The sequence below is a fragment of the Trachurus trachurus genome (assembly GCF_905171665.1).
Source record: "Trachurus trachurus genome assembly, chromosome: 3".
Taxonomy (NCBI): domain Eukaryota; kingdom Metazoa; phylum Chordata; class Actinopteri; order Carangiformes; family Carangidae; genus Trachurus; species Trachurus trachurus.
The window spans coordinates 22,075,600-22,099,861 of record NC_139893.1 but is presented as its reverse complement, the minus strand read 5'-3'; the positions used below and the strand labels follow the sequence as shown (position 1 = coordinate 22,099,861).

The following is a 24,262-nucleotide window of genomic DNA, read 5'->3' as shown; positions in this document are numbered from 1 at the left end:
TTGAGATTGGTTTCTCTATTAAAATAGAGAAGTTCTAAAAATTTCAAAACATCCAAGGGGTGTGAATGCTTTCTTCAGGCACTGCAGATTGTGGTTAATTAAAATCACCACAGAGAAAGCCATGTAATATTCCAGGAGAGGACCATTGAAGACAGAGAAGCCCTCCTCTTCTCCTCCTTGATAGAATCATAAGAAATATTGTAATCGCACAAATTAATCAGCTTTTGCCATTTCCAATTGGCAATTAAATATCAACATTAAAGCACAGGCTTTGTTTCCAAATGTTTTTGGCTCTTACTCTCATGACCCATGGCCCAAAAATGTCTTTTTGCAAGACACTCTTATTGTGTCACATGTGGACATACTGTAGATCACTGACAATGGTGTGACCACTGATGGACTTCCTCAGGTGAAGGAAAGCTCCTGTGTTATTACAATAAACAGTTTATAGTGAAAACAAAAACAGGCAAATGAATACCAACGGATCAAGTACAGTATACTTATGTAGGTTTATGTCCAAAAAATGAACATTATTGTAAGGTAACAGTCATTATTTTATTTTTTTTACATTTCAAAGTATATTTTCTGGGCTTTTGCCTTTAATTGATAGTGTAGTCGATAGGGACAGGAAACGGGGAGGCAGAGAGAGGAGGAACGACATGCAGCAAAGGGCCACCCGAATCGGGATACGATACGGGGCTCAGGCTGGCTGCAGCCAGGACCATAGCCCCTGCATATGGGTCTACCGTCTACTGCTCTACTGTACCCACTGAACTAAACAACGCTCCATTATTAAATTTTTTTGATAATTAATTTATTCATACATACATAACACACTTCAAATAACTCTATATACTGTAAATACATAATCTATCTTATTATTGGAGACAGATGACAGCAAGCACACAACTAACACTTGAGATGCTCTTTTTTTTCTTCTTTTTATTATGAGAGAAATGTGACTTTACATTGTTTCACCCAGGGGGTGACAATAAAACATAAATAAAACATTACAAAATGTTGCATTGAATCACAAATGAAACAATTCATTTTTTTACATTTGTTTGTTTTTTATACAGAAATCATATTTACACATTTGCCCTTTTTTTTTTTACATTGTGTAGAATACAACAGTTGTGTACCATTTTTATAGTACAAACATTTCCTTCGTTTCAAAGCAGAGGTATAAAAGCTCTCCCCTCTCTCCTGAGGAGATGCCAGGTTCTACTCTAGTGCATTTTATCATTAAGATTTAAGGCTACGCAGGGTTCACCTGATGGACACACTCGTCTCGTGGACAGGCCTATCATCATCGGGGAAAGGAGTTCATTTTCCTGACTCGCGTCGGCTGATTGTCCCTTACAAAGAGAGGTTTGTGGATCTGCCCAGTTGCACGCTTCAACTGTTAGACCTCTTTTTCTATATTAAAGCTTCTGCTGACTTGTTTCACTGAATAACCAATTACAATCTCTGACAACTTATTTGTTTCTGCAGTCGATTACAAATGCCGTGGGGAAACTGTCAAGTGTGAGAGCCCCTGCTCATCACATTATCTTTGTACAGCGGTTACCTGCTCAAAAAATATGCTAATTTTACACAGCAGGGAGAATATATGAAATAAAAAATAAAATAAAACAAATCAATTACAGAGTTTTGGTTGTTTTTGTAAAGGACGGAAATTATTTTGTCATAGGTGCAGTACTCCCTAGTGGTCAAAATATACCTAAAGCAACTGAGGAAAAAAAAAAAAAAGCCCATTCCTCTGTTTCTTTGACAGGATTAGGACAAAGACATAAACAAAAGACAAGAAGCAACTAATTGGCAGGTCCTTAGCCTCCTAGAAGACATACTATGATAAACCAGCCTGGACAGGAAGTCAAATCATCAACATAGATGGCGAGTTAACAATCAAGCACTTAAACGTTAGACAAAAGAGGCAAAAAGGAAGCAGATTAGTGATGCTGCTCTGTAATTCACTGGAAAAGCAAGGACTTCTTTCTTTTTTTTTTTATCTTCTCTTGCTTTTATTTCCTACCTGTCCAGCAGGTAGCTGTGTGGCCCACTATTGGGTTAGTGGGGAAACATAGGCAGATTAAACATGTCACCATGGGAACCTAAAAGCTACCAGCTCCTTTTTAATTATGCAGACTAACAAAGTAGAACTGCAGCATCTTTTATATACTTGAACCAATTGTCTTATCTTGGATCATTGTTGCTTTTCATCAGCATCAAATAACATAATACGAAGATCTCCTTGTCTCATTTTTCATACTGAGAATAAAACACACACACACACTCACACACAAACACGCACGGACAGACAAACAGGAAAATATATTAGGACCAAAGTGCTTAACAACACTGATGTGTGTTGATTCATTTGAAATGATCAGAAACTGGGCTAGACAGGTCTAGTCATTAAACAGAGAGACATAACATCATCTGTTTTTAGTTAATGTCCTTTCTCATCTTCTCTAACCAGCTGCTTTGTCCCTAAATTAACAGCCTCCATTTCCTAAAACCATCAGCTGCATGCGTCCACTGAGTCTATAATCAGAGGTAAAAGAGGGAGGTTGAAAGAGAAAGCTGAACTATTTATCAGATAGAGGCCATTTGTATGCTACCTGCGGAGTCGTATGCAATTAAAAAAAAAAAGTAGGAAAACCCTGCTCGTCGGCACTCAGATGAAAGATGAGGGCTCATAAAAGCCCATTGATAGGCAGATAAGCGAGGATCAAGCTAATATCCATCCAAGGCCCTAAAACACACTAAAGGATATGAATTCAGCCATTAGACACACAAAGATACATCTCAATCCTTTCATTACTGTTGAGTCTGGAAAAACAGACACACACATCTGACGAGTATCACTTCAAAATGGAGATATCCATAACTCAAATAAATTAAAACCTCAGCAAGGAGCGTGACAATTCCACTTTGCTTACTGGAGACAAAATTCAAACACATAACCACATCTGGTTTTCCAATTGTGAGTACAGGAATGTCTCGTGTCCAGGTTTCTGTCAGTGCAAATTTGTGTGGAAACATTTTTGGAAAGAAAACACTGAAAATATTGATTAAGAAATGCACAAAGGGTGCAGCGTTTAGGCAGACTTTCCCTCTCCGTGGTTACAGTCCTCTATTATCAGTGAAGATGATGAGGAGTTAGGTGTTTCAGTCCATGAAGCATGTTGACATTCATATCCACTTCCAAGAAACATTTGGATATGTATGTGTGTATCTTTTTTTCTTTTCTTTTTTTTTTTAAATGTGTGGTTAAAGCCACATGGAAGTGGCTCTGCTTCATTCTGTAATATGATTATAACAGTGTGCTGGTGTGGGACTTAATACCAATATGGACAGTTGAAAAAAATATTGGGGTTGGGGCATGACAACATGTGAACACAGGAAGGCAGTCAGGCCCATAACGTACTTGATAGAGTTTTCACAGTGGCATTCACTGTGAAAAGTTTTCATTTTAATACAGAGCCTCCACAAATGTATATTTTACTTCAAAATTCTTCATAGCGACTTCTTTGGAAAAGGAAACAGGGTTTTTAGGCAGAATACCCAAAGGCGCTCAGCTAATCCATGTTGCCTCTTTTACTCGAGTGTGCGTGTGCCTACTTGAACATGATAACAGAATCTCTAGAATATTCTGCTCTCCAGAAACTAGAGGAAGTGGTGTTTGATCGTAACATACAAGAAAACACGCATTTTAATTTTTTCTTGCATGCATTGTTAAACTGCTCGACGTTATGAAATGAACTAAGAAGATTTCAAAGGTGCCAAACAGCCTGGTAGCACACTGCAGTATTATGCGTTACTACTCAGCATAACATGTTTGTCTGGATGTCAGGATGATCTGACAGGTTGACGATGATGAGGAGGAGGGGGAAAGGGAGAGCCACTTCTCTCAGCAGAAGAAGATCTCTCCATCCAGAGGAGGCTCAGGGCGGTGCTGAGGGTCTGGAAGGGAGGAGAGGAGAGAGGAGTCACTCCTACTGTAAGACGGGTGTGATTGCATATTTGTTGGAACATTTATTCCCTGGGGATGTTTAGGGAGCCGTGTCACCCTGCTTCATATCGATTAGGCTCTTACCACAGTGCACTGTGCTGTCACTGAAATCCATTAAAGAATTGACAGAATGTGCCTCAGTGAGCACCTCAATGTGCTGCACTCGCTGCTCACACCACAGCCATCAGCTCACATCCAGACATGTATCAATCTCACTGGCAGCTTGTATTTATAATCACAGAGAATAGTTAACAATGAGTGGATTATTACTCCAAAAAAGGACAATAGAGAGTTTTTACTTTTAGTTGTTTCCCCAGGGGCTCTTCATGTTACCCTTAACTACAGTTACATACATTCCACTATAATCGATATCATGTGGATATTTCATGGTAAACCATCGTTGTCAGGGACCCGTGGTAAGAGTCAGTTTATCCTGCAATCTGCACGGGTTACCATGGTGATCTACCCCAGTTTAAAGTGAGGCAGCTCTGTGACACCAGAAAACCTGGGTTTTACCCACAGATAGTGGCTAACTCAAACATCTCTGTGTGCAATAGGCCCCAGGTAACAGCGCAGCAGAGTGGACTGTGGTAAGAGTCTCTATGAGATAAAGGAGACAGGAGATGAAGCAGCAGTGTGTTGCAAGCTGACACTCAGAAGCCACGTTTCTTTAAAATGTGACAAACTGAACAGAATATAATGTTATTATTACTACACTGTTGAAGATGAGGGTCATTGTCATTCGATAACACATGTTGGTTTCTTTTTAGAGAATAAAATTATTTATAAAATCTTTATGTGTGTGGCAGGCCTAAGTCATATACAGATGGCTTAATGAAAATGTAATAGTGATTTTATAGGTTCTATCATTGACAGAAAAAAGAAACTGCAAACATCTGTTCTTATAAGTGAATCCATATGTGAAACAGTTGTAGTGTATGAGCCATTGTGTTTGGATGTTGCTTTAACAGCTGAGCTTTTAATTGTTATGTGCATAACATTTATTAGTCGACATGTATTATGAGTCTTTTTGTCGAATTAGAAATATTGAATTTACAGTATTAATTACTATTACTAAAAGGAAAATGGAATATATCAGGCAGATTAAACATGCACAATTTTTATAGGTAGTATTTCCATTACAACACAGGTAAATTACTTAATTTTAGGCTTGTGCGGTCATCAAAGTCAAAGCCATCACCCACTTTTTGGCTGCCAATTTCCTCCTCCACTGACAACTAGAAATCATGTGTCCTTGACAAAAACACTGAGCTCTGGCTCAATGTAAGACACTGCATGATTAAACTAAATGTAAATCTCTCACCCTTTCATTCTTTACCTGCTGTCTGTGCACTCCCTCCTTTGCCCTTCTTCTTCTTCTTCTCCTTCCCCTCTTTGCTCTTGCTCTTGGCCAGCTGCAGCAGGCTCTTTGAGATCTGGTTGTTGGAGTCGCTGCCTTTGAGGTTGGCGTTAGTGGAGGATGAGGTGAAGGGATTGAGGCCTTTTCCTTTGGGCTTTGACTGCTGGGGCAGCAGCCTGGGCAGGGAGGCATGGGAGGAGGAGGAGAGCTCCATTGGGTCCAGCTCCAGAGACTGGGAGCTGCCAGGGAACTGGGATTCATCAGACGTCGTCGAGGGAGTCCTCTGGTAAGTAAAGGAAGTCAGTTAGACAGGTGAACAGCTGTTGTCTACATCTGTGAATGAATATGTAGGAAAAGGTGCAGGTTTATATGTTTTGCAAATTAACGCTGAATAAAACATGTGCATAAGTGTTTACAGAAAACATTTTAAGAGTGGGAAATGAGAGAAAATGTTTGGAAAGAGACCAAACTGTTGTGATGATCAATAAATTGTGAAGCTGAGCAGCAGTAGAGTATGGTATATTCTTTTTTTTCCAAGGCATAAAAACCTGGAAACATAACCCTGATGCTTGGATAGCTGGTGTGCTCGGTAATTGAATGTCAAGAGCACTTTTAAATTCACTTTCAAGAGGACCTGGGTTCAAGCCTCCTGTATATAAGTATCTATAAACATCAACTCCGTTCAAGTGTCATCAAGTGAAACACTGCACCCCTCCCAGCTCGGTGAGTGTTCCCCTGCAGCCGAGGGGGCAACAGAAGAGGCAGTTTTGCTGCAGGGAGCAACAGATGATGTTTTTATTATTGTTGTTATGATTTTTAAAATGTGCCTGCTCACCTCAGCCAGACGAAGCTCCTCCATCTTGTCAAGCTGCCGCTGCACAGCCTCTCTGTCTCTCTCCAGCTTCCTCTGGGCGTCTCTCAGTCTCTCCAGGTCTTTCTGGTACTCCTCCTTCTTACTCTGCAGCTCCTGCTTCTCCCACTCCAGCTCCTTATGCTGCTTCAGCACATCCTCCTCCTGCAGTGGTTGGGAGGTGGATGGGTGGATTTATAGAAATAGTACAGGACCAAGGCACATCATGGTTACAGACGGTGAAAAATACTTTATATCTGCGTATAGGAACAGTCTGCAGGCCCTGAATCACCTTTCAAAATAAAACATCATCCAAGTGCAGTGACTGATTCTGATTAATTGCAGTGATTTCTCCAAGATGATGCAAATTGGAATAAAAATGTGCTATATCTGCAGGTGTCTGTTTAAAAAAATGTCATTTTATTCATTGAATGTTCTTACTGTAAATGTTGCTGCACAATATAAGTGCATAAACTTTTACAAAACGTATGTCATTCACTTGTAAGTTTAATCATCAACAGTAAACTACAGGAACACTGTGAGGCCTATACTAATCCAGACTTGTGTAGCAGACGCTCAGCACATTACTGTCAATGTTGATGGAAAATACAGAAGAAAATATATTTTTTTTCTTCTTCTTTTGTTTTCTCTGAATTTCTACTTAGTGCAGCATTTTGGTTTTACAGGTAAGAATTTAGCAACTGAGTTCAAATGAGCAAGATGATATTCACAGTAAAGCCAAAAAATGTTGTTTTTCAGCCAATCACAAGTCACATGTGTCTCTAGCGCCTGAGTAAGTATGCTAGCTCACGCTTAATGTAAGTCGACTCCTCAGTTTTAATAACATGAAGTTGATTATTACTTTGTTTTTTGTTTTTTAGAATCAGCCTGATAGTACTAGAGAGGGCTGCAGGAAATCACGAGAACCCGGCACAAGTCTACAGTGGTATTCATCAGGTAAACTGCAATATGAAGCAAGTTATTGCAAATATTACAGTACAACTGCAAAGAAACTTGGAACAATGCACAGAGCGAGTGGAAAATGATGCATAGCTACCTGCATGTTCACCAGCATCTCTCTCTCAGTCAGCTGATGTTCCCTGAGCTCCCAATCCTTCTCCCTCCTCCTCTTCTCCTCAGCGTGAGCTGCCTGTTGTCTCTGCAGGGATGTCAGCTCCTGCCGCTGCTTCTCTAGGCTGCGCTGCTTCTCCTGCTCAATCAGGGAGTTGGGCCTTGAGGACGGCCGCGATAAAGATGTGCATGAGGAGGAGCGCTCGCTCAGGGCCTGCCGCTGGTCCTCTATGAAACTGTCCTGCTGGACCACCACCGCCTAGATAAGACAGGAGAACATTCACACCCCACAGAGATTAGGTCAAAACCATCCCTCCTGCTATTGTTTGGTGTTTGGCTCAATCCTCTCAAGATATTATTATTATTGTTTTATCTTTCTTCTGTCTACTGTATATAGCTCTGCTCACGTTGCACCGCACTGTGTCTAAAATCTAAGCAAAGTTTTCGAACTGACACTGACAGCAAAAAGCTGCACAGAGTTGCATCATGTTAGGACTGATCTGGAGCACATGAGTATATTATACGCAAATCGAGTTACCTGCAGAGTGTTGAGCAGGAGATGCAGATTGGAGACACTGTGGAGGACCTGCTGTTGGGAAAAGAGAAACCACTGAGTATCATTTAACCTCAAAACATCAGCTCTGTTCTCCTTGTGAGATGAGAGGGAAAATCCTGCAAGGAGAAGAGTGTGTGTGATGTTGCCTCAGCTTATCGCTGCACTAGACTCATTGCTTGTTAAAATATGACATGAATAATAGCAACGTTACATTTTATTAAGTGCTGGCAGTGGATTTCATGTGATATGAATCTAGCGGTGCAAGACTAAGCTAGCGTCAAACACTAAAACTTTACAGTTTACGTCAATGTGACCTTTTCTCAATTAAATACTGAGAAAGGGATAAGGCTACTGAGCTTTCAGCCACCACTCGTGTTTACTAAGACACACAATGTTCTAATTAACATTCACTGGGAACTGAACAAAACAATATTTATGAAACAGCCCATTTGCAGAAAGAAGAAAGAAAAACTGAGAAATAATGTATCTGATTCTGCTGTTCAGGTGTCTTTTTTAGGTCAATATTTTACAATTACACCTTTTATTGAATATAGTATTCGATCAAACAGCTTGCCAAAACTCTGCCTGACTTAAAATAGACTAGAATAGAATAGAAAAACTTTATTCTCTGTTACCTCAGAAAATCGTTTCAATTGATTCTTGTTTATTTTCAATGCCAAAATACTTGAATTATGTGTTGTGTACTTTTCTGGTACTTTTTGTGAATTTGATTTATTGAAACTGTTACCAAAGACACACTGTTGCGTACTGTGTGAAATTAAATGTTGACTCATTTCACATAATACATTTTTCAACTTTGCCATCTTAGAATAGAATGCAAACCATACATTTTGTATAACTGTAGGCGTTATGGATAACCTTTCAGAAGAAATTTGATGAATTAATGTGGTTAGTCTGCTATACTTTCTCATCTCGCTGAGTTCTACTGGTATCTCACTTGTACTGCTTGGGAAGCTTGCTCTGTTCTCATGCATAATTCATTTTCATCTCTTTCTTTTCCATTAAAACTCCCTCTTATAGACATGCTTTTGTTAAATGACTCTTTCCTTTTACAGTTTGCTGCCCATGTGTGCTTGCTATCTGTCTGAGTGCATTTTGTTTGTTTGTTTTCTTAAATTCCTTCTCATGTATTTTGAATAATGATACTAACATCTAATACTTCTAACACAAACATCTACAATAAAGCAAATATGGTTCTTTGAGCTACTGCATTTACTGATGTTGATGACAATGATGTTGACACAGAGTTTTGACTGTTACCATGTAAACAGTGGCTCTCATTTAATTAGAGACAGGAAGTCAGTGTTACCTCACTGTTCCTCTTCAGCAGCAGCAGCAGGTTGGCGTTTCCTCCCTGCAAATAAACACAAACACACACTGAGTACAGTCTGAGCCCATATACACACATCTGCTGGTGGGTTGCATCATGTGTATGTCACTGTATGTGAGAGTGAATACAGTAGAGTATGAATATGAATGTGATTAGAGCTGCACATGTGGGTGTGCTGCAAAGATCTAATTGTATCAGGCTGTGATGCAGTAATCCAGCAGTAGCTACTTCAGCTGTTGTGTTTAACATCTCCAAAAATGTAATCACCATTTTCAAAGAAAACCATAATCTAATGTGAGTATAATAGAAAATGCTTGAATTAGCTCTATGTTGTATCTTTTATGATGATTCTGACTTCTGCTCCAACTCCCTTTATTACTCCTGAACTCCTTTTGAACTTCTGCTCCATGCTCAGGCTAGAAAAAAAGCACTTCTCTTTCATTCAGATACCAGCGTTAACAAGGAATGGCTTTGTGTGTTTGACCAGAGACTGGAATTGCACACTACAGTAACTTGGTCTACTAAAACATTCAAGAAACAATTATGTGCTTGATACATGCAGGATAAATGACTGCAAAGGCCAGCATCCAGTGCAAGACTCCAATAGCAACACCTAAAGGCAGCCCATTCATTTCAATCCACTATTGAATTCTTACGCAACTGATGGTCGCCATTAGCAACAGGACCTGGCAGGATAAGTCAAGAGGCTAATTCACTAGAGGGAGAGAAGCAGCTAAATTTATCTTAATGGTATTGTTAATGTTTGAGGACAAATGCACCCCCACATATGGCCTCGAGTTCTCATTGAGGCGTGGGGGTGTAGCAGCTCAACATTCGTGAATAATTTGCTGTTGGGATACTGACCTTCTTTAAAACACTGTCAGACTCCGTCCTGCGCAAATCTCCCACTGTATCCTCACCCTCGTCTTTGTCTCCACCTGACACAAAGGGGAAGACAGCAGAAAAATCAACATTCACAAATAAAAAGGTTCACAGCAAAAGAACATAAGAGCAGTGCCACAGTAAATATTTACATACATGATACCAGGTCTGTGAGATCTAAGAAATAAACGCACTCACACATTAGAAGTAACACAATAATATAATAATATAATAACCTTCAGACATGAGGGTGAGAATCTACCAACAGGTGTCCAGTGCAATAGAATTACATTTGCATAATAAAGACTAATCAATACCTAAAACAGATTTGATATTAGAGGCTTAAAGCAGAAGTAAGTGATATATTTGTGTTACTATAAGTCTTAAATAGTTATATCTTCCGACAGCAATCACTTATATAGAGTGTTTGGTCTGAATCACGGGTCTGTCAGTCCCTCTGCTCTGCTCTGAGCCGAGGAGAAAACATTTATCGTATCCTACAGTTTTTATCCAATGAGGAGAGAGAACGGCATGCAGGGCTGTGTGTGCAGCCAAGGGACGCCGTGAATGTGGTGACGTAGCGACGAGGACTGTTATGGTGCGTTCAAGGAAACTCGTATTTTTCCGACCGTGAAGTGGTACCAGTTCGATCTGGTACGAGTTCACCGGTCGGAAGTTACGAGTGGCCGTTATAGTGACTTTCACCGGTAAAACAGGTCGGAAAAACACGAGTGGGTTGCCTGGAACGCTACAAAGTCGTAAGTTGTGACTTGAAGCTGTAATTTACGATTTCAAAAGCCTGCCTGGAACGCAGCATTAGCGAAAACGACCGGACCACTCACTTCTGCTTTAAATAACATGAGAGGCTGGTGAAAATTACTGTGGAAAGTTTATTTGAAGCAAAACTAATTTTGGGGGAAGGATGGTAAACTATGGATTATAACAAGTGAGATAGTGATTCATGAAGAGGTAAAAGAGCTGCAGCCTCAACGGTCACTCCGAGGCCAGTGATGATACACATGGAGAAACAGCAATCACAATGTCAGGTGAAACTAAAAATCTAAATTGATTAAGTTGTGTAGTGTTAAGTGTAACCGTGTGCTTTTTGGACAAGCTGGTACAGATATGGTACAGATAATATATGCTGCTCTTATTGAAAGCATTTGGAGATTTAAGATTATCCTATTTATATTTACACATTAGACCGACAAATAAGTTGGTTTAGCTATTTAGGTAGTAGACAGGGGACTGACAGTGTTTTTTGTATAAACTAGATCCATAATGTAATAGACAGATGTTGTGCCCATTAACCTGCTGATGTCATGATTTTTTTAAGGTCACAACCTGCTTGTTTGTTGCTAAGCTAGTAAAATAGGTCTTGAGCTCCTCTGAGTTGCTAATGCACATGATGAAAAACTGCTGACCCACATTTTTGTATTGTTTGTGTTGATCTTACATGGTATGATACCTCATCTGGAAATCATGCTTAACCCGTTTCTGTATTCATTTAATTATCATAATACTATTATTTGCATTTTGTTTTCCTGTGCTGTTGCATTTCCTTCTCATCCCACTCATCAAATTCCTCACTGTGAAGCTAAGTCCTCCTTTGATCTGAAACAATAATATAGTTGAGTTTATTCTTACATATCTCAAAATCCATACTGTATATCCACATATCATCTCATTTTCATTATACCTGGATTATATCCAGTGTCCATATTTGTTACTGTGTCTGCTTCCTGAGCAAAAATAATGGGCAAAATGTAGTTTTTAAATGTGTCATACTGAAAAACCACATTCACATTTACTATTATACATCAGTTTTACTGATGAAGTGTGGACCTCTCCTGGCTCAGTCACTGCCACGCTGTCAGCAGAGTCCCACTATGAGCTTGCAAGCCACCAGTTCAGAGGTATGGCCCCGGGCTGTGTCTCCCATAGGAAACTTCAGCTCTACTGTCCAAGCCTCTGTCTAAAATGTTTTATCTAACCACACTGAACAGGGGAATTGTGGGAAGTGCCGGGTGTGGTGCTTGCTGTTATGTGACTGCTAAAAATCAGTTTTTAGGATGAAAGTGAAATATTTTACTTTTCCTACCGGGCTGGGTTTTCAGCAGTGTCAGTACACATCTACAGTCCAGTCACTGAGTGGATGCAGTTATCTGAACCAGCAGGTGGGTTCACTCTGTCTGACTGTGACAGGCTTCAAACATGTAGACCGGCTGACCATTAGGTCTGACCGTGCTCTCCGAGGAAAAAAACAGAACATCAGCCCAGACTTACTCTTGTTGCTGTGCATCTGGTGACTGTCGAAGCCTCCGAACGTCTCAGCCCGACGGGGCAAACACACCGGCCCCACGCCTCCTTCCTCTTGGACACTGGCCATGGCCCCGCCCAGGCTGCCATTCACCAGCGCCTGTAACGTCTCCACTGTCACACACACACACACACACACACACACACCAATGTGCAGGTCAGTAAGTGAATTATCCTGGCTAACTGTGTTACAGTTCGGCTCTGCTCTCATGAATCCTACCAGGCACTCAACCTGGTACAGGCTCCAGTTGCTAAGCAACTATTGACAATCTGTTTGAACCAGAGAGCTATTTTACTAAAAGTTTAAACATCTTTTCCATCGAAGATTATATAAACTCTGGACACATACATATACGTATGTCGGTGATTGTGGGCGCACAGTAAACACAATAACCAGAAGAGGCAGAATAAATAATATTACTGCTGCAAATTCACATATCAAGTAAGTATGACCACTGCTCCAGGCTCTGGAAGAACAAGATGACAAATACATTCTGTAATAGTGTAGCTAAACCTTTCCAAATCATTACAGAAGTTCCCCTTCATACATCTTTCCTGCTTTAAAGCTGCAGACAATTTATCTTTAAATGTCACACAGTCACCAAACCTGAAACACACCATTTCTGCAGCAGTAATTAGAAATCAGTTGAAGAGGGAGCTGCATTTGTGTGCACTTTCTCAGTCTGTACAACTCCCAGCTTTGATAGATCCAGTGGCTCAGCTCTTTCAGGCGGAAACAGTACGAACTGTTTAAATTCAGTAAGCGTGTATTGCTCAAGATGTTAATTTATAAAGTAAAAGACACATCCAATATACAAAATAATCCAGTATGATGATAACACAGTACTGTACTGCAAATGACAATCAATCACAGTTCTATTTTTTCTGCGTCTTCTCCATTGATAATAATGTTTCTGCACTGATGAGAATTTAAACGAGTCAGTCTACTGGATAAAAATCTTATTTTTGTCAAACTGCATTAAAAACAAGTGAAATAAGGTTTTATGATTTAACAAGATGAAGTACTTTCTGAATACTTTCTGACACACTTGTTAGACTTGGTATTTGTTCAGGCCAACTAACTTAAATATGAGGTCAGGTTCACGTGCAGAGAATACAGTGTGCCTCTCTGTCTCCTCACTCTGTCAACAATGCTGCAGGAAAATCCTAAAAAAAAAAAAAACTAAAGCAAAAACCTCTGTAATAATAGGAAATTTCACAGAATTGTGATCTGTGGCTGATGCTAGCTTTTAAATAATGAGCTTTTTCATAGCAGACAATTTGACTTGTAATAACAAACAGAATGTGAGTGTAAGTAATGACACAACTGATGGCTCGGTTCAGTTTTGATTCTCCAGTGGCGAGGTCTTGTGATTGTGCACCCTGGCTCACTAACTTAGCTTAACAGGGCACTTGACATGGAACAGAGCCTTTGTTAATGTTATGTGGTATGTTACAAGTGTGTTTCCTACAGTACCATGATAAGTCTAAAATGTCTCATGGGGAAAAAGGTCTATTATGCAACAAAATAGCTAAATCTGCTATTTTTGGGTTGACACGTGATAGATTATATGACTGATCCTTGATAAGCATGTCATGAAAACCACTATACACCTTTAACAGACATGCTACCAGTGGTAACTGATCTTAGGTTTGCTGCATAGTTGCTGTTCAAGCTGTGTTCTTCTCAGGGACCACCACCCAGGTAATGGCAGATGAGGTAAAGCAACAGAGGGAGAAGTCAGATGTTATTTTTGAATGGGGCAAAGGCTTTCAAATCATGGTGAGGGAGAGACCACTGTTTGAAAAGTTCTGCCCTAAGTGTGATAATTGACAACCGCCTGCTTTAGGTTAATAGTCAGAGCAATTAATCTTAGTGTTGCCTAACACTGTTACTGTTAACTTACTGTTGGTGGATTTCACACTTCCATGTAAGAATGTAAACAAAACCACATCAGGTAGTACTTCCATCTGCCGGCAACATGTCTAAAGCCAGGGTGGGCACTTTATACAAAACATGGGTGGTTTCCTCATGTGCTGAAGTGACATAATGACTAACAGCTCTAATATTAATTTCTTCAAAATATGTGGATTGAAAAGGAGATAAGACTGCTGCTGCTGCTGCTCTCTCTCTCTCTCTCTCTCTGTTCACTTCACTTCATTATGCCTCCATGCCACAAATTCTCAATAAACAATGCATCTGCAGGACATGTATATTATCAACACGTTCTGTCTCTGTCTTACCTTCCAACAGGGCATCATTCATGATGGTCGCCCCCCTGGGAGGCTCCAGGCTGCAGGTTGACCTGAAGAAGGGCTCGACCTGCTGGCAGGCCTCTTCTCCGGGGCTCAGGCCCTCCCACATCCCCCTGAAGAGCCGCACCTTCTCCTCCAGCAGAGACATGATCTCTGTGTCTTTCTGCCTTAACAAGTCTGACCAGCAGAGACAGACGGACATAAAGGGTGAGTGAGGAGGACAATAAGAAAACATTTTGTGAAAATAGGTGCAAATTTGACACAGTTTTCCGTCTCTCACCTCTCATCTCCTTGGCTTTAGTTTCCAGTTGTCTCTTGTCATCTTCTGTCTCACTGGGAATACCTTCATCCTCATCCTTTTCCCTGTCCAGCCGAAAAGAAAATAGGAAAGCAAACATGGTGTATAATATCTTGAGCTTAAAATAATACTGGAACAAAATTGACGCGAGTCACAATATTTATGTCTATGACAACACCAGGAACCAGTGGTCAGATAAAGCAGCTGACAAGTCAGCAAAAAACTGAACAAAAATGAACTGCCCCAGGATTTTAATAACTACTATTGAATCAACTGTTGAAGTTCTTGTCAGGTAAAGATGCACCATTCACAGTTCACAATTTACATACATACTGTACATATGTATTGTGTTTTTGGTGGAGGACTATCGGCACATCAGGGAAAACGTTCTCTTTTTTTAAAATCTCATCTATTTCTGCCAATAGCTTGAGCTCAGTTTCGTATTTTGATGGAAGTCAGAGGTAGAGAGAGAGAAACAGAGTATTAAATCTCTCTCCTTCCCGCTGGCTGTAGTCAAATAATCCTCTGCTTATAGTGAGCTGCCCTTGAAGCCAATCCAGCATTAGACTGTCCCTGAGTACATCCCATCCCCAGGTAGAGTAGTGCTAATCCTCCTGACAGCACAGTGCTCTGTCGCAGCTTACCGTATATTACTATCTAGAGACTTGGGCTGGGTCTAACTCCTAGGTTACAACAGAAACGCTCTGTGGGTGAACTGTAAGAGGCCAGCACTGAATGTTAAACACTATAAAGGTGGAGTTGCTTTTTGTAATCAAGGTTTATGAGTTAGAGGAAATAGGGTGGATTAGGTGGGAAATTTCCACTCAGGTAAAACCTTTGGTAAAAAACATTCTTCTGGCAACAAAAAAGCCTTAAGTACTTGCATATTTGACCTACAAATGTTTTTGAGTAAAAAAAACCCAAACAAAAACATATATGTATCCTACTTACATGGACTGCATGGCCTCCTGGATCAGCTGCATCCAGGTGTTACGTTCGTCCTTTGAGCTGGCCAGGACCTCCATCATCTCCGGCTTCTCAATGCCTGCCGTGATGAGGAAGAGGCCGCGCTCTTCGTTTGCGACCTCCCTGACGATCAGCTTCTGAAGGGAGATGACCGTAGAGCGCTGGTCCTACAGGGAGAGGAGGGTGGGAGAAGGAGGGGATGTATTGATGGAGGCAGAGAGGAAGGAAAAAATGAAAAGAAAAAGGAAAGATGACAGTGGGAGGGTCGAGGAGAAAGAAGGGGAGGAGGGAGGAAGATGTTGAGGTGGGGGAAAGAGGATGGTGGAGGGTGGGTTGGAGCATGAGAGAGAAGGAGGGGGGAGAGAAAGAGAGGGACAATTGTGGGAGGAGAAAAAGAAAGCAGGACAGAAACAAGTGCCGGGAAGACAGAGGGACAGATAGAAGGAAGGTCAGTCAGAGAAAAGGAGGATTACAGAGGATGAAAAAGACGTGGAACAAAGGGGGAGAGAGGACAGAAAGAGATTCTGATTATCATCATACATTAGACTGAGCTGACTTGTGGAGCATCAGCAGAGCTCAAGGCTGCAGACACTATGAAGTACATTTCAGCATTGTACATGTAACACCGCAAACCGCCGTTTCATTTCTGTTCTGTCCAGCAACACTCTCTCAATGTAACCACATCCCAGCGTTTCTCATGCAATGTCTTATCTGAGGTTTAAAGAAAGAAACAATTGGTTTTTTATTCTTTTTTCCTTGCCCCCTCCAGCTGGCTCTTACTGTGACTGTGTTGTGCTGTGAGTAAAATCCACAGTCCTTAGTACTGCTCTACCTGTTTTTGTATATAATTCCCTCTTTGGATTTGTGGACTTTTCACTGCAGTGCAGCGTAGAAACAAATGAAATCTGTATTAACACCACAACTGTGGATGAGGCTCAACTGATTTGGCTCCTCAAGCATCATATTAGCCACAGCAACATATTGTACCTCTTGGCCTGGTGCTCTGACTTCTCTGTCCTTGTTGCTACAGGCGCATTGGACAGTTGGTCACCCTCAGACCTGACGCCGACCCTCCCCAAAACTCAGCATGGGTCAGATGGCTGTTATCCATTTACTACCACATGGTATTCCTCTTTATGAAACTGCCTCACTTCAAAACATGCCAAGCTTTATTTTAATGATAGATGTAATTATGATGCCACAGGCCTACTTCTGTTTTATTCTCCCTGATGAGTGTGTGAGAGAGAGAGAGGCAGACTATGTGTATGTGTATGTGTATGTGTATGTGTATGTGTATGTGTATGTGTATGTGTGTATGTGTGTATGTGTGTGTGTGCCATGCCATGTAACTGTGAGTCCTGTAAACATGGAAAAAATGACTCAAACCTATATGATTTATCACAGTTGGGTTAGGTGCCCTGGGCCAGATCAGCTTTATTAGGTGCAGCTAGCGAGTTAGCCAGAAGCTCAGAGTGTTACACAATGGGAATGCTAAGCAGGGCAGCTAGTGCTAACAGCAACAACAGTGGGATAGGAAAATATGACAGCAACATCTCTGGCAGCGCTCATAACATCTTTATTACTGAAGGGAGGGAGGGAGGGAGGGAGGGAGGGAGGGAGGGAGGGGGGGCACATGGAGGGAACTGATGACGGGAAGAGAGAGAGAGAGGGTAGGAGACATAATGAGATGAAAGGAGAGAGAGATGACAGCAGGTTCCTACCAGCATGGCAAAGACATATTTCTGGTCCTTTTCTTGGAGGAAGACAAAGATGTCTGACAGCAGCAGAGCGTGGATGTCTGGAGGATCAACAGGAGAAAAGTTCAAATGCAAACATGTCTCCACATTTTATACTTATAAAGAGAATTGTGTAAATACATTAGTAAGCATCCAAACCCTTTAGTCTCCCCTGGCTGTTCTTCAGCTGCAGCGCTCCTTCGTGGATCAGCCTCCTCCTCAGCAGATCCTCCCTTGCGAAAATCTGACCGCTCTTCATCATCATGATGGACTTGCTGTCCATGCGGCTGTGGAATTCCTTCAGACGCCGTCTCTTCTCATGTTCGTTCACTTTGCTATCGACCGCGGCGATCACCTCCTTCACCAGCCGGACAGCCTCCGTCAGGTCATCGTACTCTTCTTCGTCCTCTGTGTTGTGACATGTAAGCAGAGGGGTCAGAGAGGCAGCGGCGGGGCATGTCATGACAGTAACCACACAGTGTAAGGTTAGATCATAACCAACAGGAAAATAATTCTCATTGTCAGTGGAATAAAAATCAAAGCCAACCCTGTGTGTTATCCAGTCGCTTTTAGTGAAAAGTTTAAATTATGAAAAGATTATTACACAGACGCGAAACCACTCGAAGTAGAAATGAAGGCAAAAGCCAATGCTACTAGTCAATTTGGTAATGTAATGGCTCTGCAACTACTCCACAGCAGAACCAGACGGTTAGCGGGGCACAGCTGAGGACCACTTTACACACAGCAGAGGGTGTTGTGAAATTTTGGTACCAGTTTTGGCATTTAACTGTGCTGCAAACAGTAATGGAAGCCTGTTAGCCTGTTTTTAGTCAGTGGAGTTGGACACACAAATAAACACTCTGTAAAGTCACTTTTTCTTTCATGTGAGCCACGTTCATTCTGTTTCTCCTGCTTATATAGTCTGGAACAGACAACACAAGTCAGAGTCATTTGTATGCACCACTGGCTGCTCTGTCTGACCCAGCAGCGCCTGCTCTTTGAGTTAATTATAATAGTCTTTCTGAATACATCTTCCTCCCCAACTGTTCATATGTGAATTCCACTTTACCCTAAAAAGATCCATTCAACACACCTTAATGGGAATTTAGGATGTAGAGTATAATGTGCCTCAGAATGCAAACTGATGACTGCCTGTATTACTGACTACAGTTTCTGGTATTTTTCACCAGTGTCAGAGTAGAGACAGAAAATGGAAAGGCATTATACAAACTTCTGACCTAACCTATTGTTTCTGTTGTTGAGCAGTATTTCAGAGCTGTGCTGCTCTTGCACTAAACTTCCCTCTCGTTAGTCAGTGCTGCAAAGACTTTTTTTCTTGAAAGCTGATGCCAGTGTATACATGTTTCTCTAAACGAGGATCCCATCGCTCAGAATGAGGAGCTGTTGGAGATCACAGGTTTCCAGGATCCTTAAAAAATAAATCAGCATTCTTCGAAAAGAGCTTTATTCGCTTTATCTGAACTTCACTAATTAACGTGTCGCGTCTCGTTGGTTTATAAGCTGAGAGGATCGATCGCAGTCTCATTTCTAAGTCTCTGCATGGAAGCAGATAAGCATATTTTCCAAAATGTGGAACTATTCCTCAAAATGTTTTGTTGATGTGCATGCAGCTCCTCTGTTCTCAGCGTGTTGAGCAGTTTCAGCTGCAGTTGCTCTCACTAACTATTCCGCTCAACAAAGAGAAACTGAACACTTAACAACTTTTGACACAGCTCCAGAACCAACAAACCCCTGATACATTTCTCCTGTGTATTGCTCACCTGAGTTTTGGACTCAACACATATCACCCCCCCCCCCAAAAAAAAATGCAATATTTTCCCCATATGGCTGTTGTACTCCTAAGCATCAAAATACTATCTTTAACTGGTAGTGCACTGTGTCATTTCCACTCAGTGCATATCAGAGTTGGCAGGAGAGAGTCTTCTTAAAGCACCTTGGGAATTAAGTCGGAGCTCCCCCATCCCACATGGAACTATAAACAGGCTTTGGGGACGGATTACAGAGAATGTACACAGTGGGAGGCCAGCTGACGAGAGCTGCTTCAAATCAGATATAAATATGGTGTGAATTTTTTCAGTTCCTCTTAGTGTGCTTGTTCCTTTATCCTAAAAAACATCCATCTGACGCATGTCTCATTTTTCTCAGAATATATGAACGGGGTTTTAGGCTTCTTGAAACAAACACTTTGGTGTGTGTCGCACTATTACAACTGAAAATGACTGCAAATCAACTTGTTTGTCTAATGATCTATGAGCCAGCAACATTTTCTAGACCCCAATGCACTGATTAGCCTTATTCTGTCATGTTTTCTGTCACTTGTTTATGCAAAAATCCTTTAGACGAGAGCGTAATTAACGCAGCCCACCAGCAGAAAGTTTCAATTTTTTTTTAAAACAAACAAACAAAAAAAAGCACTTGTGACAGAATATGACAATTTTCTTTACAGCCTTCAAATCTATGACTTTAATTTGCTCTTTTACTCTAAAATGACAGCTGGGAACTGTGTAATACTGCAACATCTTAATCACCTACTTTCCCGCTTATTCATTCCTCTGTAAATTGGGTTAGAAATGTTTTCTGGTTAAACTATAGGCTTGATATTACTATACTGACTTCAGCTGAAAACCAGAATAAAGTTGCTTTGTTAGCCTGTAAATTATACAGGAATCTGTGGTCATCCAGGATCTTCCTCTTGCCTCCTTTTAGTTTCCCCCCAAATGAAATCATTGTGATCACAAAGTAAATACAGTAGATGACGCTAACCTTTAGTGTGCTGTAGCAATCTCTGAATCAACACCGGGTACTTTGTTATCCTCTGGGTCACCAGCAAGATGCATTCTGGGATACTAAGCCTCCGCACTATACTGCTGGTCATCTTTTTCTGAAAGAGACAACAAGAGGCGGTTTAGTAAAACATGTCCATACAACAACTGGCTCAAAACAAGACGAGGTTTCAAAAATGTTGAAAAATGAATAAATGAAATAAACACAGGAGCTAAACAACGCAAGAGCAGGCTCCCAAGGTTGACACAGCAGTGAGTTTACTTTATGCAAAAATATAAATAATGCTCCAACCAAGATGTTTTGTCATTCAACATAAATCAGGAAAAAGGCAGAACAATACAAAAGCATGACAAGAGATGTCAACCATGTGGAGGGATAGATGTATGATAGATACACAGACACAGGCTGAGATAAAGGCCTTACTTTGATGAAGGCTTTGAAGCGTTTGTCTTTGGTCAGCAGGTCCTTGTAGTAGTTGACGGCTTCATTGTGGCGGCTGCAGAATTTTCCGTAAACCCTCCTCATACTCTCACCGTTGCATCCTGAGAACTGGAGAAGAGTTTGACTGACGTTAATACACACAAAATACACATTGGTGCAGGAGATAGAGAACAATATCTAATTCAAAGAAGGTCTACATGTATGCAGCACACGAAGACTTGAGTATTTGTTGAGGACACCATTATTCTCCCCTGAGTAAAGGATTTCTACTTTTTCTTGCACACACACATACATACACACACACACACACACACTCATCCCTCCTCTAACCTGGTTGACCAAGATATCTCCTATCCTGTTGATGATGAATTCTCCCTCCAAGCTTCCCCCCTCCAGCTGGCACTCCCTCTTCCTCTCCAGGAGGCGCAGGAGGTGCTGCGTGTGGAAATCCAACAGCTCGTCCAGGACCGGAAACAGCTTCTCCACGGTCTGGAGCTCTAGCTGCACCTCCTTCTGCAGGCCCTTACTGTAGACCTCTGACATAATGCGCAGCGTCCGGATGTGATGCATCTCCGTCTGCATCAGCTCTGAAGGACAGGAAGTGATACCGCGGCAGAGAATGACATAAGCAGCAGTTTCATACAGTGTGACTCAGAGGCCTACAAGAACTAAATTCAAGACATGATTTTGCATGTGACTGCACATTTCATACGGACATGAATGAGCTTCTCAGGATTTTTCAATCAAATTCATTTGCAAACAGATTCTAATCAAAAGCTGGAAACACACTGAGGAATTCAAAGCAAGATGTCAGTAAATGTGTGGCCACTGTAGACCATAGAGACTTGAGTGCAACTGAAATAAACTGAAGTGAGAGTCATCACTGCTTGATGAGAGTGAGTCTACCAAAGATCCAAGTCAAAACAGGCTTGTGTCACCTGACAGACGACATTAAAATGCTGTGACAGAATGAGAGTGGAAGTGATACTTTTTTTTTTATACTGCTGACCTTTGGGGCTAAAATGAACTCACGCTCTGAAACAACTGGTATTTTTCATTGAATGAGTGTGTTGAATGGTGATGCTGTACCGTAGATGACGTCTTGTCTCTTCACCAGCTCTTTGTCCAGCTGCTGCATGTATTGCTGCTCCACACATAAACTCCATGAATCAGCTTCCAGCTCTTTGGCTTCTGCCTCAAACTCCCCCATCAACTGCCCGTCCATCATCTCCGTCCCTGAACCAACAACACAGTCTGCACTTGACACATTGATTTTCAAACCGTCACCTTTCATTAAATAACTGGTGGATTGTTAGTTTTAAACTTGAAATATTTAGTTTGCCACATTCTACATTTCCACTATTATTCATTATTTTCACGATTCTCACATTGAACTAGAAAAGCTGACGCTCTGAGGATAAAGGTGTGTGTGTGTGTGTGTGTGTGTGTTTAATGACCTTCATCAGTGAGTGATTCCATGGACTCTGTGACCTGGTTGTTTCTGTTGAGGGAGTCAGTCGACTGAGAGAGATACCGCAGGCCTTTAATGGGCATCTCATCAAACACCGGACTGAAAAAGGGGTAATAACAATAAAGGTTACATTAAGAATGTTGTTTCATAACACATCACAACAACCACAGATATAATAATGATAATTCAACACAAACCAACAGCAACAATTCATTTAAATAATGTGAATAACCGAGGATGAATAACAAACACACACACACACACACACTCACCCAGCGATGTTGCTTATGGACAGACTCTTGGACAGGTTGTTGCCATGGAAAGGCATGATGCTGGTGTGTCTCCGTGGTTGTGGGATCATCAGAGAAGAATGGTCTTCAGGGGACAAGATGGCCGACCAAGGGCGCTCCCGCGTCCCACCAGCTGCACCAGAGACAGACATATAGCACAGTTAGCAGAACATCTATGGATCTAGATGAAAGGATCGGTTTATTTCATGGAGGAACTTCGAAAGCTTCAACTGATCTGAAAACATAGAGACTTTCAGATTGGAGATATGGGTGTAGTGAATCCTGCACAGAAGACTTCTCTTTTACTTTGAGAGACAGAAACATCACATCCTGTGTTCTGATGAATTTCCCCATGAAATTTCTTATTTTGATCCCTGGATCACAATAACAACCCAAAAGGAATGGCTTGATTTCATAGTGTAGGTACAGAAACTACACTTTTTACTAGATGTGGCGGAACGATGAATCTGTAAACAATCACAGGCCATGATGATTACATTGAGAATTCCAGTTTGTTTTGACACTTACATTTGTTCCTCATGGTGACTGTAGGAAAATGGCTTGAATCTGGTACCGCAAACTGCTGCTTGGGCAACTATCCAGAGGAATGGAGAGCATAAAAGCATAAGTGACAAGCCCAAATCGATACATGCTGCAAGACAACAAAATACTGCACAATCGGCGGTGGAGTAACTGTGAGGGAACTTTTACCTTCATCTTCACCTTGGCACAGGGAGGCAGGCTGTCCCTGCAGCCCTTGTGGACGGAAGCATTACAGTCTGGAAAGAAAAGCAACAAAACGCTCAGTGAATACTATGAGGCTGCTGATGGAGGTGGGGAGGAAAGGTGGGGGTTAGAAATTCTGACTGGTTTTCATAGCCGGCCAGGAAACTCCACCAGCCCACTAATGAAAGACAGACTGGAGCAAAGCATGTGATGCAACCGAGATGTAATACTTCTCATAGATGACGGGGGGAGAGGGGAAAAAAGAGAGATAGGCGGAGGAATGACACACACGCATAAAAACTGAATTGCATGGGAAATTTTCATTTATATAAACATTCCCAAATCACTACTTGGGACAGGGGTCATCATGTGAGGCTGCTAAAATAAGATCTGCCCTGTAATCTGATCCCCATCGGTCGATCAAGGACTCAAAGTCTTCTGTTCTCCTTCAGAAGCTACCACACAATGTTTACATTTCATACTCGGTCATTTTATCGAGCAGAAACTTGTCTACAACTGGAGCCTCAGTGGCAAAAAAAAAAGGAAGTGTTAATAAGAGGAACCATCTTCAGCTTTGTTAAAGTCTTCACTATGTTTCCAGTAATTTTCACATTTTCTTTGAACAACAGACAGAAAAACAGACATGTTGCACAAGTGAAACCAACGCACCCACTATAGGACCCATCTATGCTCAGAGTCACATGACATTTCCGCTTTTGAAATTACATCAGCCCATTTAAAGTCACCGTCAGGGTGAGAAAAACATCTCGTAAGTACAACAACAGGAGTTCCATTTTCATTTCCACCTGTAAAATGAAAATACATGATTGTCTAATTGTAAGAAAAGGCTTTTTGTGTGATGCATC

The 24,262-nt window shown here is 41.3% G+C and overlaps 1 protein-coding gene across 4 annotated transcripts in view; it reads right to left on the bottom strand.

The window, feature by feature from the left end:
• Nucleotides 1-1,437: 1,437 nt before the first annotated feature.
• akap13 (A-kinase anchoring protein 13) overlaps nucleotides 1,438-24,262 on the bottom strand; it is a 94,832-nt gene continuing 72,007 nt past the window's right edge. For 3 of the 4 annotated variants that reach the window (XM_083999935.1, XM_083999937.1, XM_083999938.1), the window contains 21 exons: nucleotides 23,382-23,449; nucleotides 23,199-23,265; nucleotides 22,653-22,803; nucleotides 22,367-22,479; nucleotides 21,999-22,145; nucleotides 21,240-21,496; nucleotides 20,892-21,017; nucleotides 20,448-20,565; nucleotides 17,823-18,071; nucleotides 17,649-17,725; nucleotides 15,913-16,094; nucleotides 14,944-15,026; nucleotides 14,652-14,840; nucleotides 12,375-12,521; nucleotides 10,071-10,144; nucleotides 9,186-9,230; nucleotides 7,838-7,888; nucleotides 7,286-7,558; nucleotides 6,214-6,393; nucleotides 5,358-5,661; nucleotides 1,438-3,969 (listed from right to left, as the gene is read on the bottom strand). In XM_083999935.1, coding sequence (XP_083856061.1) covers nucleotides 3,917-3,969; nucleotides 5,358-5,661; nucleotides 6,214-6,393; nucleotides 7,286-7,558; nucleotides 7,838-7,888; nucleotides 9,186-9,230; nucleotides 10,071-10,144; nucleotides 12,375-12,521; nucleotides 14,652-14,840; nucleotides 14,944-15,026; nucleotides 15,913-16,094; nucleotides 17,649-17,725; nucleotides 17,823-18,071; nucleotides 20,448-20,565; nucleotides 20,892-21,017; nucleotides 21,240-21,496; nucleotides 21,999-22,145; nucleotides 22,367-22,479; nucleotides 22,653-22,803; nucleotides 23,199-23,265; nucleotides 23,382-23,449 — 2,954 coding nt within the window. In that variant the 3' untranslated portion in view covers nucleotides 1,438-3,916. The remainder of the gene's footprint in view (nucleotides 3,970-5,357; nucleotides 5,662-6,213; nucleotides 6,394-7,285; nucleotides 7,559-7,837; nucleotides 7,889-9,185; nucleotides 9,231-10,070; nucleotides 10,145-12,374; nucleotides 12,522-14,651; nucleotides 14,841-14,943; nucleotides 15,027-15,912; nucleotides 16,095-17,648; nucleotides 17,726-17,822; nucleotides 18,072-20,447; nucleotides 20,566-20,891; nucleotides 21,018-21,239; nucleotides 21,497-21,998; nucleotides 22,146-22,366; nucleotides 22,480-22,652; nucleotides 22,804-23,198; nucleotides 23,266-23,381; nucleotides 23,450-24,262) is intronic. The other variant, XM_083999936.1, reaches the window with a different exon arrangement.